Here is a 17,142-nt window from a genome sequence, read left to right as displayed (position 1 = left end):
CTTGGTGCAAATGTAGGTATTTCTGTTCCCTAATTTTTCTTTACGTAAATGTTCTATGAGAAACTGAACAAAGGATCAATCATGAACAAGTGATAACAAAAAATTCCTACCATTTTGCCTGTAATTCTTATGATTGACACTTTAATTTAAATAATACGCTAGTATTTTCCAGGTATTGAATTTTGAAAATTGCCACAAAAGTTGCTAATGCAATGAATGAAAGGAAGAATTAACTTCTAGAATCCAGGATTGTTTTATATGAGGGGGTTTTCATTTTCAAATGCGTGTGCACACAAAATTTGATTCCAGATGACATCAATTAGGAAGCCACGGTAGGTTTGAAAAGTGAATTAGTTCACTATCAGTGAGAAGCACCTTTCTTTGGAAAGTAATGGCTACAATTATAAAATAAAAGAAGCCACGTAAGGGATATGGAAATCCTGGGGACATAGTCTTCAGACATTCAGTAAATGGCTTTATGATGGCAAAATGACGTTCCTTTGTACCTATGGCCAAAGAATGTGCATCCATGCATATTCTCAATATATGCCTGCATAAGGAAATCCACTCATATACATTAAAATTCTGATATTGTACCAGGATGTGGGTAATTCATTTGGTCTGGCTACAATTTGAACCAGGTATTTTTACTAGGTACTAGGTATTAAGCTTGGAATGGTGGAGGAATCAGGCATGAAAGGGCCGAGGTGGGAGTAAATGATGGAGTGGTGATGGTGATCGAAGGGGTGATGGTTGCAGGGAAATGAAGATGGCACAGGAAAATATGGCGGATAAAAGGACCTCTATGGACCTGCCAATGATGGCAGATGATTAAGTTTAAAAAAGAATAAAATTTTCTGACCAATGTTATCACTACTAATTGCAGCTCCATAAATAAGGATCTGCTTAGCTTTTCTTTTGACATTGTGTTCCTTGCACACTAACACCATATGAAAAAATATTATACAAGAACGTACAGTTCACAGTTCTAACATGACACGACAACAGCACAAGTTTTGTCTCAAGGTTCAGTTTATTGCCCTATAATTCACCTGTAAAATAAACTGGTAATAGCAAGGACTACACACTGTAACCAGGCTGTCTCAATATAGCCTCAGTATTGGCTGTTGCTCAATATTACAACTGATTCAACATACCAGTAAACATATCCTTTCCTTAGTCATAGACTGAATACATTATTTCCAGAGCTGCACACTTTTTGTGATGTTTATTGTCATAGGACTTTATTTCAATCAGACCATCGTACCATCCTTATTCATTACTGAGTTTGATTAAATAGAATCTGCTGTATTCAGCTTATTTTGTTAGCAGAGATCAACAGCTAGATACAGTGCTTACACCCAGTTGTAACAGAAGCATTCATAAGCCTATAATTAAGGCAAAATTCGAGTACCCCACTGGAGGGGAAATCATTGATAGTTAAAATGCAGGATTAACACAGTGAAAATCATTCCCATTTATGCATTTGAACTACATCTCTTGATGCATGGTCAACTGCTCTAGTCAGTTGATCTCCTGAGATACTTAAAATGTTCTAATGGCTGATGAACTTTGATCAAAGGAAACCTGTATATCAAGAGGTTTAAAGAAATAGTGTATATACTATTTACATCAATGAGATGAAACAGGGCTGTTCTATAATCTACTTACTGGCAAATATTTTATGGGTAATGTGCATTATGAAAGAGGAGGATTACTATGGCTTCAGAAAATAATTCTGAATTTACCTTTGGGTATAGTTTAGCTTACTAAAAGAGGTTGGCACCAAGAACAACAATGTTTTAATTCACTGTCCAAATTTAGATGTCAATTTATCTTTAGACCCATTTTCCCCCTCAAATTTAGAAATAACAAGATTTTACGAATACTGAACCAAAAAATTGTCCATTAATATGGAAAAACCAACACATAAGCAATAACATCTTATGTAAGACATTCGGTTTCAATTAAAGTACATGCGTAAATGTAGACCTATAATGGTGAGTTGCAATTGCTGTTTATGTAATTAAACCATTAAAATTGATAAAATGGTACCCAGTGTTTGCTCATTTTGCATCTAACTGGTACTCCTACTGCTCAATCGGTCAATGATCATTAACTCAGTCATAAACAACAATATCCCTTTCCTCTAATCTCGCACCCTTTTCTAAGGTACCCTTCAACCACTACTCTCAATACCATTAAAATCGTGCATTGTAAATATGTCTGGTAATTGCTAATCAGTTTCCATGAAGCGTTACCAAAGAGAACTTGAAGTGCATGATAATCCTGGTAGACGTGGTACTCTATACATGGACTTTGGTTACAAATGCATGATACTCTTGGTGATAAAGCAAATTTTTAGAGCTAACTAGATAATTTGCTACAATTTTGGAATGGACTGTTTCAAGTACCCAATATGTTTATTTTCATCAACTCTCTGCACTAATATTCATGACTAAAAATGTAATCTATTATGTTGAGACTATAAAAAGTGGACTTTTTGTTTTTGTTTACAACCATTAAAGCAGACTTTACTGTATTTGATTGAAGTAACAATATCCTAATTATGCACACAAAGGCAAGAGAATTCCTATTACATATTGTTTCACTGCACAATTTAATTACCTGAAGTGGTTTTTAAATACAACATGCCATAGCATTCACTTATTTTACAATACATAAGACATGTCCTTTTCGGAATGTAAAATTTGGAAAAAAATGCTGAACGGGTGGTATTCACCAATCACAAATCCATTGAAAAAAAGGTACCTTTTAAATCGATCAATATATTTGGCTACAAAATAATAAAATGATATGAAAGATTGTGATTTTAAATGGTTTAGAAAGAACCAATGTTACATGTCAAGGGTATCAGGAAAGAAGATTCTACCCAGGCCATCCAAACTCTTCCACTAGTGTGTATTTGTGAATAACACAGAAAATTAGGCCATTATTTAAGAAAAAAGTGTCTCATAAAAAGTAATAGGCATCAACTGATAATTTTGTATAATTGAAAACTGTTAGCAACCTCCAGAGCATATTAGGTATTAGGTGAGTTAATACGTAGTTATGCCTCTGATTTTACCACCACGGCTGATAATCAACATTGTCTACAATAAAATTCATAGGTATCACGCCATCAATTATTCTAAAAGAAAATCAGATTCAAAGAATTTATTTTTCCAAAGAGAAAGAAACTTTTTTCACACAAAATTTGGTTGTGCAATTCTGGATTCTGAACGTTAATTAATCCAACAAGTGGAACCTGGCACATAACCTAACAGCTACACATAAAAGAATTCAACAACCAAATATAGGATCGTCAAACTTTGGTTTAATATAATTTTGATAATCTAAATCCTATAGGTCACAAATAATTGTGATCACTTAGGTTAATAATAATAACATTTCACAAGAATTTTTTTTAGTTTTGTGGAAAATCGTCCCATTCCTAATATATCACTAAAAATTACAAGCAACAGCAAAGTAACTCAGAAATTACTTAGCCCAAACTAATTGCTTGATAATGAATAATTTATTTTCAATAATGACTTTTCTATCCAATTCATTGAACATGTGGCTTATATTGAGGCACTTGGACATACTACATAGAACATATTAAGGATCTTACAGAATACTACATAAAAACTGATTCATCTTTTAAGGCACCTCAATATTATAAAAACACATATTCAACATAGGCAATCATTTTGTACACATAAAGGCATTTAAATTACATACAAAAACAAATTTTATATTCTTTCTTTTTTCCTAAAATGAATCTTTTAAATGTTAGTCAATAAGACCCCATTGATCATATAAAAAATTTCTTAGCCTTCTATGGGTCACCTGGCAAAATTCCAGAAGCTGAAACAGGATACACTACGTGCTGTTGGCCAGACAACACACGTAACGACGCCGATAATTCAGGGCTGAGCACTATTTGGAGTAAATGCCTTAAAATCCTGTGACAAGACACAAAGACTTAAAAGTCCCCAAATATTATTAATTCTAACAAGATGTGGAAATTATTCTGTTTGTACTAGGATCCAAAGAAATCTTCCTCTTTAAGGACTTCCAGGCTCTTTGAACGCCTAAAAAAATTGTCTCACATAGGCTGAAGATGCTTCAACTCCATGTAAAAAAAAATAAAGAATATCCACCATCAGTCGAAGAAGAACCACACTTATGGATGCTCATTGAGGCACAGGGTTAATGAAGAAAATGCTGCTCCTTTACTGTCTTTCTAATTTCACCATCACATTTTCTCCATTTTAGTGACTTAAAAAAGCAAAGACAGGTTCTGTCAAAATATTACAGTAACCCCCAAAAAAATATTCAGATCTTGAGAGATTCATCACTGTTGTCTGACTATGAAACATTACTCAGTCGGGCCATGCTTGAAGTAGAGGATGCATTGAACACTTTGCCATAGATGAGCATCCCACTTACCTCAAAGTGATCCTGAAAATGCAACTGAGTACACGACATGTAGTGACATCACCACCAACATCATGATCCCTCACATGACTTTATCACATACCTCTTAGTCAGTGTCACTCACTGAATATTTTGACTGTGGGAGAAGGGGGAAATTTGCTCTCTAACTGACTAGTGATCCTTTGAACTCCAATATCCTCCTCCACCACGATGGCTTTTCTTGCTATCCACATCATCATAATAAGTCCCATCACCCATTGTTGACGGGTGCGGTGTTGTGTAATAGCCATACTCTCCATTTGAGCCTGAAACCAGTACAAAAGGTTCAGATTCTATGATCAATTCAGCCATAGGGCCAATTACCACATTTGAGCTTCTGCATGGCACTTTTGTTATTCCTGTAGCACTTGGGAATGCTCAAAAATATGTCATCTGTGCATACATAAATAAGGGTGAAAGAATACGGACTGAATGGGAAGAGAGCACTCAATTGGTGATTGAAATGAGATTATTTTGGAATCAACAATTATTAGTTCATAATTATAAATAAATACATGGTTAAACCACAAATTTACATTTTTCCGAGGACCCAGAAAGGAAATTTGTAAAAGTGAGATAGGGAGGAATACATATTTTAAAAGAGTATTTTGATTTCTAACAAATTAAATGTAGTATTATAACAAATTTGCAAAAAAATACTGAAAATTTGTTCATACAATCAGGTCAAATACATGTAAATAAAAGTGCAGGGTAGTCTTGAACAAATTGATGCACAACTTCCCATAGGGGTTTAAAAAAACTACTGCATATACTCCAAATTACTTTAGTAGAGCATACTGGCTGGCTAATGTGCACACAAATGTGAGATATTTCAGCTGAAAAATCATATTCCCAGTGCAGTATCCCTTGATTTCTCACAGAGTAATTGAGCCAGTCATGCTAATGATAGAGGATCCATCAGTAGCTTAACTGGCTATGGGATTTTACTAGAAATTGAGGAATCCACACAAATGATTTTTTTCATTGAAACTTCTCACATTTTGAAATGGAAATAAGAGATCTACATTAAATTTTGTCAAAATATCAATACCATTAGCTGATAATTTTGTTCATCTCCACCTACGTTGCATGATAGTTTCAAAAATTATTGAGGGCCTCACAAAGAAAGAGTGAAATTGCATTATCTTTTCACAGTCATCTTCATAATATACATATGTGAGGGTCTAAGAGATCAGTATTACAAGGTTCAGATAAAAGGTATCAGGAACAATTTTTACCTGACATGACTGTACGTCAGTGTGCTTGCAACATGCAGGCGGTGGGGGTCGGACTACATGTACAAAGCACCAATTGCCATTGAGCATTCATTCAGGCTAGATCGTGTTTTCGGTGGACCCCTACCAAGTGACTTAGTGCAAGTGCAAAAAATGATTAAACAGCGGTATGCCATCAAATTTCGCATTGGACTGGGAAAATCCACGTATGGAGGCATTGGGCATGATTTGCCAAGTATTCAAGGATGAAAAAATGTCACGAACTGCATGTTTTAAGTAGCACAAGCTCTTCAAAGATTGCCAAGAGTGTGTAGAGGATGAGCCCCACGCTGAACGTCCGTATACATCAAGAAGAATCAACATGCAAAATGTGACTGAAGTGCTGAATTCAGACTGCCGTTAAGGGTGGACATGATCACAGATTGTATTGGAATTGATAAGATGATAGTGCACGCCATTATCACTGAAAATTTGGCGATGCGTAACACGTGTTAAATTTGCCCCTAAGGTCTTGATGGATGACCAAAAGCAGAGTCGAATGTCTGCTTGCGAAGACCTGCAATGCGTTGAATAAGACCCTGACTTTTTGGACAGTTCTGACTTGGCACCAGCTGACTATTCCCTATTCCCAAAAGTGAAATCCTCCCTCGAAGGATATCACCATGGGACCCTCAGTGCCATCAAAGAAGCTTGTACACATAACCTTAAGAACATTCTGGAATCCACCTACCAGTGAGCCTTTCAGTCAAGGAAAAGTCACTGGAAAGAGTGGGTCAACTCTCAAGGGGTATACTTTGAAAATTTTGAGGCATTGTGGCAATAACGAAAAAATATATTTTTCCTAAACTTTTCCCAATACTTTTTATGCAAACTTAGTATATTTAATTTGCTTGAATTATATGTTCTTCATAAGAGTTACTCCAAGGAATCACTTTTTTTATTGTCCTATCTGTAGAAGAGGGACTCCTGGGTAAACCACATAAGCTTTGCTTATCCCTAAAGTAAACCATATATTAAATAGAAATTGTTGGAGTATTTAAAAACCCTATTTATTTTCTTCTTGCTATTTAATCTTTCCACTAGCATTAATTTCAATGCGTTTCTTTGAGTGGAAAAAATATGATAATTTAGCAGGGTTACCACCTAAAAACACAAATTTTCCCCCTAGTCAATTCAATATCATAACAGTTCAATTATCAGTAGAATTAAAATAATAAGAGTTTAATGCATAAAATAAAGAAATTGCTGATTATCAAAAGTCACTATTTAGGTATCCTAGGATTTAAATTAATGTAGGGCTGCATGAATTTTAGAGGTTCTCTATAGCTTTCCCCACAAATCCAAATGGAGTTACTATTTCCTTCAACTGAGGATGAGAAAGTGAGTGATCGCTCTCTTTCCTTGCATCTCCCAATGATCTGGTGTTTGCACCCTATGCCACACACCTTTTTGGTGGATCACGGGGTATTTACATTGATGTAGATGACCCCACACAGGAATTCACAGCTTATTTGTCAGAGTTGATAAAAAAAATAGCTACCTCTGGTTTATATTTCAATATCTTCTGCAAGTGGACTTAATATTTTAGACACACTCTGTTATATGCATAGAGATGAATAACTTCTTTTCAGCATGAGGAAATATCAATATAACATGAAAAGCAGTTTCCAGGGTGGTAGATTACAGGTAAACTTTTCTATTTTGCCCACATATAAAATATAATTATTCCATTTCCTGATGATTGAAAAACATATGGTATTTTCCACACTTAAACAATTAGACCAGTTTTTAAGTTTTCACATCATTAGTAAAATTAGCACAAAAGTAAATAAATTTAGTGTTGAAAATTACCAGTGTTTTTAGTCAATATTTGTATATTCCACCATTATTTGTTATGGGTTTTAAATATTGCATCTAAATGCTAATTATAGATGTTCAGCTTCCGCTAGACTATTAAAATGTTTCCGTTTTTTCAATTTTTTTAATTGATACAAATAAATATATTGATGAAATGATAGTAATCATATGTTCATTTAGCAACTCTGGTGCTTTCCAGGTGTTCTAAAAACAAGGCCTACTCCTTAAGCCTAAATTACCCTCAAGCCCCTTGCCTAAATTACCCTCGAGTCCCTTGCCTAAATTACCCCATTGCCCTTGAGCACTAAGACTATTATGATCTCTGAAAGTTAATAAATGCATAGAGTCAAAAAGCACTTTGCTTAAACTTAGTGGCTAAAAATGTGTCCGTCAAGTGAATTTATTCTAACTGGCTTCAAAACATTGCAAAAATAGTTTTTTACAACGTTTTGGCAGAAGCATCGTCACAATAGCAAACTAACAAAATTTAATTTTCCTTGTCAAACTTTGTTAAAGAAAGACATTACAACTTTATAATATGTTCTGAGTACACATGAATTCAATTATTACCAAGTTCTCCAACACACTTAACTAACAATGAATCTGAATTTATATTACTTGTTTTTGTCATTCGATATTAATCATCATTATTAGTATCATATTATTAGTCATCATTATCATCATATCAGTCATCATTAATAAAATCCTGATAATTTTTTTAAACAATTCTCCTTAAATAATGAATACTCATAGCCTGTTTCCATTTCATAATAGCCAATAAAAGGTAGTAAGGTAATAGTTAATACAAAATAGTTCAAATATTCAGGAAACTACAAAGCCACTACAATACTGTATGTACTGAAATGAAAGTTGAATTCAGCATGAACATAGTGTCAATTTATCTCCTAAGAATTGCGATTATAAATAAGCCACGCTTATCTTCACTTGCTTCAATTGCCTCATAAGCAACATACAACAAAAGATTTGATAAATCACATATGAGTGAGTATCTCATTCAGTACTAATCAAATGGCAACTACTATAATGTGCATGATATGAAGTCTCTAAGGAGTGAATAAATTCTATGAATCATGGGTATAGTTTATCCAATCACTTGACATGCAATATTTTGGACAAATATACTAGTCATTTACAAACATCATTTTTATGATGTTTGTATTCACACATCACACTCATTGTAATGATATGCAAACCTTAACAAAATTATCATTTCTTTATGTTCTAGGGGCATGGAAGGTTTGGATGTTAGCAACCAATTTTCAATTTCAATTAACAATATTTTTTGGAATGCTTAAATTAGCTAAAATTATAGTAGATATAATTTGAAATTTATTAGAATGAAGAATCATTGCACACCCCTACCAAGTGGTATCACTTAATAAAGAACTTCTGCCTTACAATTCTTTAGCTCCTTGTTTCCATTTCAAAGCTGTCATGTTCAATCGGAATGAGAAAAATAAACACTGCTACAATAAAATTAAAACTGGCATATATGATTCCATGGATATGGGATATAGTCACAAAAATAAACTTGGTGAGCCCATTAAGACAATATATTGTATTATGTTACATGTAATGTACCTGCTGATGAGTCCATTAAGGGCAAAACTAGTAGACCAAAGATCAACTTCAATTTTTCTCACCCAAAAGAACTGCAAAGCTACAAGCCATGGATCAAGGCATTGTTCAGACATACAAGTTATGGTACATAAAGGGAAGGATGCATGCATCATATTTGTATTTTAATGCTAATACATTATGAATAAAATGGAATAGCTATATTGAAAAAAGCAGCTGCATCAATGTTTATTCATCGTAGAGTCCCAGAAATTTGTCATCACCACTGCTAAATCATTTTTGCAATTATTTTCATAGGGGTTGTCAATTTCCTCGTACATCATTTCCATTTAGCACATTACTAATGCCATAGTTTAAAGAAGACTTACAATAGTATCACCTTTAGGCTAGGATTTTTTCAACCAATCACAAACACTAGAAACCAATGGCTGTTTTATTCTTCCTATCAGTGTGACATCATGCCAAAGTTTTTTTCATCACAAAAGAAGACTGACTAATAATTAACTGACTAAGAAAGATGCACAATTTTATGAGATAGTTTTCATGATCATGTAATATCACTGTCTGCTTTCATAGCAAAAATTGATAAAGATATTAAAATTTTTAACAGTTAAGACTTCCTATATTTTCTGTTCTTATAAGCCCCATGAGGGTTGTACCCTCCACACAGGTAACCACTTTCATATTTTCATTAAATATTAGTTCTAAGTTAATGGTATATGTATATATTATTTCATGTATATCACATTTTTGTGTACACACATTTTTGTATACATATATGTATTTACATACTCATTTATCATATTTTATATTTTGCTTTCTATTTAGGTATTGCGAGCATATTTAATTTTAAATTAAATTACACTGCATCAAACATTTTCTTATCATGAATAATGATGAAAAACTCAATTTAAACTGATTTATTTAAATCTCCAGTTCGGTACTTTTATCACTTTTCAAAGTATCTAACTGCTCATTTGTAAACATATACAAAAAATTCATCCTAGCACCTCCCCCATTAGACAACAACCCCTCTTAATGACCATTATTCAACAGAATCAACAGTGGTCACTTAATGCAGGTTTCACTGTATTATTTAGCATAAGGTAAGGTTTTACACATGAGAAACAATCAATTGAAGGAGTTTCCAATTATAAAGGAGTATTTAAAGAGTTTAGATGACTTAAAAAGATTCAAATATACACAACAATATCACCAACTGTAAGTAAATTATTCGATTTTAACGTTCATATTCACTGAAAGAAGTTTCCCAAATTTTGAGAAGCAATGTCAACTCAATAATTCATTACACAACAAAACTGACTCATTTTAACATTTAAATATAGATTGAAGTGTAAGGTTTTTGTTAGCACTGGGAAAAGGCTACCCTAGTATGGAGTGTCAAGGTTATACTCACCCCAGCCTGACACAAGAGTATATTCTAACCCTATCTAACTCATCTGGTAAAGAAAAATGTAAAAAAGGTTTTTGTTTGCCTGCACCTACTTGCTCCCCCCCCCCCCTCTCAATGTTAGCCGCACACGGATTAAAGACCAACAAAAGCAACCATTTTAGTGCCATTCCTGATACATGCCATCTTGGAATCTCTACATATTGCACCTTCCACTGACTCTTTGCTGAGCCAAGAGATGTTTAACTCACAAGAAGGATATAATATGCATGAAACAATGTCATAACAAGCATTCATCACACAGCAATCAAGCAGTACTCCGCTACAGCCACTGCCATACTGTTTTTAATTAATTACCCTACCCCAGGAAGGATTTTTGGATATTAATTTAGACAATTGAAAACAGCACACAACAGCTCTTTAAGTTTTAAACATAAAGGGCAAACAGTTTTATCAATATCTCCAAAAATTATGTTGGATAGAGAGGGCAATATACCCAAAAGCATCTCCATTCATAAAAACAATAGCATATATCAAATATTTATCAATAACAGGAGGAAAGTGATGCTACCATATATTAACTGGTAACTAAATTTGCAATGGAAAAGAGTATCACAACTTTTCCCAAACCTTTCAAACTAAGCCTGCTTCAAAGAAAAATACACTTAATTGTACTTAATGATTATTTTTACAAGAAACTATAACAACTGTCTCAGTATATTATGACTGGAGACTGAAAATGGACTATATCCATTGGCCCACTAAGATTTGCTCATCATCACATCTCTATGGTTCCAAACCATCATATCTAACATAAAATAATATCTTCAATAAAGGTACATAATATCTCAATTTAAAAACACAGATGTCACATCAGTGCTCACCTCTATCTCTGTCAGAGGATCTTCCTCCTCTATGTCGCTCATGGCTACCATCCCAAGCTCCGCCACTGCGACTTCTACTGCTATGGTAATGCTCTGATTTTCGGGAACCATGAGGTGAATACCTGTGTGGAAAAGTAACATGAGGAATCCATTAATAATAAACCTAATTTTTTACCTTGATGGGAGGCATAACAATTAGAAAGCCACCTCTATGTAGATGTTTTAACAGATGTTTTCTGAGAATCAGTATATATCTGACAAAATCAAAAAAAAATTCGAGTGAGTGAAAATTTATGTAATGAGTAATACATAATGGACAGAAAAGTAATCCAACTAGAAATTAAAATTTGATGGAGAATAAATACTACTGGTTAGTTTGGTGTTGTTTTTCAAGATTGAAGTGCTGTTTTGAGTTTAGAATGTAAAAAATATTGATTTAAAGAGAAAACACCAGCTTCGCCCTAATAGCCTAGCCATAATGTCCTATCACCCTCGTGCCCAAAAGGAATTGAGTGCAAGTGGGCCTGTAATCACAATTTTACTACCATTCATGGGTAATTCTCATTTTTAGCCCTTCTGGATCAAATATTTCAGCCATATTGGTGTACAAATTGAGTAGCTTCAGGCGTGACATGGTGCAAGTCGAACATAATGAATAACTGACTGTAGCACTTTCCTACTTGATAACAAGTGGAAAAGTGCTACGATTAGTTATTATATTGGAGTACCTTCGACACCCAAAAATGGCATCTGGCTACAGGTGGTGCAAGCACTAAGGTGGGACCCTAGCCGATTGAGACTCGGGAGTCACCAATTCCATACAAGGTAAAAATGGTCAACAGTACACCTTTGTACAAGTTACCACCACCTTAACTTCATTATATCGGGTTAAGCATCTGCATAACCTTGTATTAGATGACATTTTTAGTACAGTAGATCAGCAAGTTATTGTCGAACAAATAGGAAATTCCTTGGCTTCTCTGTTTGTGCTTACCTTGAGAAATAGCAGGCAAAAATAAAACACCATGCCGCAGTTACACTTGGCTAGGCCCTACCCTGAGGCTGGCAAGTAGTCAAGAAATTTCTTTTTCTGCAATTTTGCATGAATAGGTAATTTATGGTGGACTAAGAACTTAGGTTACATTTGCATCTCAAATTTAAAGACTGAAAATCAACTAGCTAGTCTCAAGTTTAGTGATTTTCTGGGCCGAGGACCATTTTGTACTACCATTGATAGAACAGGGGACAGAACTAGCATCCCTACCAAGACATGCTAATTTCAGGCACTCTAAGTCACGTTAAGTGCAATGTAACCTCTCAAGCCATCCTTTGGGTTGATTAGTGTGCTCTTTTCTAGTTTTTAATACACTAGTTAAAAAATCCATTACAGCCAGAATGTGATTTAATAATGAATACTACAATTGAAGACGGTACATTATGAATGTCAAAATGTAGAAAGTTTAAGAACATACCTTCCTCTGTCAGGAGATCCTCTATTTCTTTTCCGATCTTTCCTGTCTCCATGGCGGTCTCCCCGATCATCACGCATGCCTCCTCGTTCACTTCTACCACTTGAATGCATGTTATGTCGAGGACTCCTGATCACAAATTTTCAAATTAATGACAAATATCTTGATTTGATTGAAGAAATGAAGGCCAAAATTAGTATGAAAAGAGAATATCTCAATTAAATATCCCTGATAAAGGTCCAAAAAAGAAGTAACTAACGTACAAACTATTACAAATCTTATCATAACTATGAGTAAATCTTGAAATCTGATATTAGCAATAAATTGTATTAAAATTATTACAAGTGAAAAAATTGAAATAAGTTAGTTTTACTTATGGTTATTTAGATTCATACATCCATTGATAAACCCATTTTGCATTTAATGAGTCACCTTAAGTTTATAATTATTGATATATATTTAAAATTGGTGAATTAACTCAATTCATATGATAATGGTAAGCTTAAAGGGTACAAATAATGCTAAACCAAACAATGATTTTTCTAGTTTCACGCCACACAAAATACACCTCTTCAACTTCTTCAAGATTTTGCAAGTGAATGCCTTTCAGAAGTTGACTTGCATCAATAAAATTATAATAATGTAAAATCTCAAGTGCATAACATCAGTGCTCCTTATCACATTACAGCAGAATCCCTTGTTTTGCACTTTATTGTCGAAAAAGCGAAGACTACAGTGAACAAACACAATTACTGCAAGACTGCATTGAGCAATAATTAGTGAAATATATGTTTCAAGTTATGCCATTGAATATTAAATCTTAAATAATCATTATATGCTCATGCTGGTAACACAACCATGGAAATACTTTGGATTTTGAGATAAACTTACACAAATATATATAAAGATATTAAAAAATTTCCTTTATGCATGTCCATACACAGAGTTTTTCCTAATTACCACCTGACAAACATAACAGTTTCAGGTTTAACTTTGTTGAATTCCTTCAAGATGAATATTAAATTTTTATTGTGGAAGTGTAAATTTTCTTTTTTACCCTCATAATTACCACCAGCCAAAAAGTTTTACAGCATAAATAAAATCGGTGAAATGCACTTTATAAATCGTACAAACCAGGGTAAAAACTTTTATTCACCTAAATCTAAAACATTAGATTTGCACCTACATCTAAAACATTAGATTTGAAGTAACAAGGAACAACATGAAATAATCAATGGGTTTCTATGCATGAGAAATGGTGTATAGGCCACTAAAATAAAGATGTCCCTTATTGATTCATTTAGAGCAAAATAATGTTTTCTGCAACTTGAACTTTTAATAGCTGTACTATAACTGCATTTGAGTATCTTAGATTCTTAAATATGTACCATAAAGTCATAATTAAAAACCTCCACAACGATATAAACCAAAGAAAATTCGATACAATGTCTATTATGTTTTCTAAAATCATCCAATGAAAAATTATCAAAGGATCAAAACACAGGACTTGTACTATAAATTGATTGCACTAAGAAAAAAATATAGTTGGGTTAAATGTGGATGAGGTATGTTGATGATCAAAGAAATCCGATCTAAAGTGACATGATAATAGAGTGCCCATTATGGAACAATTCTAGCATATCAGATCTGATACAATAATGTATAAAGAGCACTAGTTTCACTAAATTCTGAGGATGAAGAATATTAACTTGTAAAATAGTTGTTGCAATTCAACAGGCCACTACTACCTGTTAAATTATAACAGCAATAGTAAAAATGCAAAAAGCATTGCCCACAATGATAAAATACGCTAATGATAGAAAAAATACTTTAAAATGAAACCCTCTTAAAGAAGTAAAGAAGAATGAAGAATTCATTACAGCATTTTATTAAGGAATTAAACAGCTTGATTGTAAATGTTTCAAGAACAAAATTTCATATGTTAAGGGTAACAAAAGCCAAGAAGAGGCTTCTGACTTATACAAGGGTAAGTTGAAAGGTTCTAGGAATAACCAAATGTCAGCACTAGCACATTGAGTTCCCCATGTAATAATAGGTTCTCTTTTATGAGCAAACACGTAACATGTCCGCGCTCTATGGTACGAAAACCTCTCTGTTGTTATTCCTGTTTAGTGATTTGTGAAGATGGAAAAAATTGAGATCCTATCAGTGCTTAAATACTTTGTAATTCACACAGACTCACTTTGGGGCCTCTGCCCCTTCATATTCAACTGTTGCCAAGAGGAAAAACAAGTTTAAGGTAGGGTAGAACAGCTTAGATGATGATCCACATAGTGGTCGGTCAAAATAAGCCACCACCCCAGAAATTATTTCAAAAGTGCATTAAATGGTATTGGAGGCTCGCACACTTAAAAGAGCGAGAAATCGCTGAAGTTTTAGGGATGCCATCTGAATGGGCATATCACATTTGAAAACTGGAATTCGATTAGAAAAAATTATCTGCTAGACAGGTGCTGCGACTGTTGATGCAGGATCACAAACCAATTAGAAGGAAATTTCCAAACAATGTTTGACACAGTTTAAAATCAACCAGCACGATTTTCTGCACTGGTTCGTGACCATAGATGAAAGTTAGGTCGACTACTATACCCCAGAGACAAAACAGCAGTCAAGGCAGCGAAAAACATTTTTATTCACCACCACCAAAAAAATCAAAGGCAAGAAGGTTGACCAAAAAGGCGATTCCTCCAGTTTCCTGGGATGGGAAAGGGATTCCACTGATAAATTATCTTCCCACTGGTCAAACAGTTACTGGACAATACTACACCAAACTCCTGGACCAAGTTCAGCAAAATATACACAAAAAGGCTAGGTTTAGCAGGGAAGAAAGTCATCTTTCATCAAGACAATGCACGCCCAAACAAAAGTGCTGCTGCCACACCCCCCCTTATTCACCTGATTTGGCTCATCACATTTCCATCTCTTCATAAGAGAATAGAATTTCCATCTCCTTGGTGGATGGATATTCTCTTCAAACAAAGAACTAACAGCCAAAGCAGACAGGTATTTTTCCGGCCTGAAGGAATCTAATTTTCGAGATGGGATCAAGACATTGGTACATCGCTGGACCAAGTGCGTTAGTCTACATTTAAAAATAAAAAACTGAGGCAAGCCATTTATTTCCATTCCATGCCGAGAACTTTTCAAATTACCCTCCTATGTTCATAAATATTCAGAATATAATCAGCAATTTCTCCAACAAAAATAACTACATGAATTTTAAGTCATGCCTGGGCCATGACAAAAGTGAATATAATAAAAAATAAGAAGTGGAACTACTATAGCCTAACATTTAAAAATTAATTTAAATAAACGTAGAAGTATTATAAAAATGACAGTAAAATTTAAAAAGAGGCATTAATTTCATCATTATATCACAAAATATGCACAGAATAGCATTGATAAGTATGACAAAACAAGAACATAACCATAGCTCTCAAGAAAACTAAAATAATCCTCAGGTATGGATAAAAAATTTCATAAATGGTAGCACAAGTTAATTTGTTGTCCAGAATAAAGTACAAAACAGTGAAGCATTTCCTTCTCCGGAAAGCTAATTTAGGGGTTCTACTGTAATGTAAATATGGAGTTTCATAGTAATATTAAAGCCTTCTGAGTACTAATTGGTGCATTTCACATGATGTCATAGTGCAAAGTGAGTTTTTCCTACTGCAAATGAAGTGAAAATAAACATCCCATAGCTAACCATCACTTGCGTTCTTCATATGTAAAATAACTATGAAAGAGACCACCAACATACTCGCTTGTATCTACAGCTTTACAAAATCTACTCCAAACCATGTCCTCCCTATACCACTGTATATTAACACACCTTAATCAGAATGAAGTATAAGCGATGATAAGGTATGATCAAGTACTATAAGTCCTCATTTAACATCAGATGTGCGCTAAGACAAAGCCAAATGAATTTTGTATGCATTTATAAGCAAATGCCTACTATATAACACTTGACAAATGCAACACCTTTTAAAAGAACTTGAAAATTTATTTCAAAAGAAAAAATATAGATTATGAAAGATAGCAACAAATCCGTAATAATGTAAATGTACACATCACTGTAAAGCAAAATAATCTATGCATAGAAACCAAGAATTAACTACCTAACCATTGTTGTTAACGAAACACTTCAGTAGAAGTAAAAAAAAACCATGAAAGGTCCTATA

At 33.9% G+C, this 17,142-nt stretch overlaps 1 protein-coding gene across 2 annotated transcripts in view; it reads right to left on the bottom strand.

The window, feature by feature from the left end:
- Window positions 1-17,142, bottom strand: part of LOC139691083 (luc7-like protein 3) — a 33,609-nt gene that overhangs the window by 8,737 nt on the left and 7,730 nt on the right. Inside the window, exons 6-8 of one of the 2 annotated variants that reach the window (XM_071588827.1) lie at window positions 12,941-13,066; window positions 11,469-11,590; window positions 3,853-4,748 (exon numbers count right to left, since the gene is read on the bottom strand). In XM_071588827.1, the coding sequence (XP_071444928.1) occupies window positions 4,615-4,748; window positions 11,469-11,590; window positions 12,941-13,066 (382 nt within the window). In that variant the 3' untranslated portion in view covers window positions 3,853-4,614. The remainder of the gene's footprint in view (window positions 1-3,852; window positions 4,749-11,468; window positions 11,591-12,940; window positions 13,067-17,142) is intronic. The other variant, XM_071588828.1, reaches the window with a different exon arrangement.

Source organism: Hetaerina americana, unplaced genomic scaffold (genome assembly GCF_022747635.1).
Source record: "Hetaerina americana unplaced genomic scaffold, ioHetAmer1.1.p SCAF_3, whole genome shotgun sequence".
NCBI classification, from domain to species: domain Eukaryota; kingdom Metazoa; phylum Arthropoda; class Insecta; order Odonata; family Calopterygidae; genus Hetaerina; species Hetaerina americana.
Note: the sequence above shows the minus strand (reverse complement) of the source record. Positions and strands in the feature narration are given on the sequence as shown.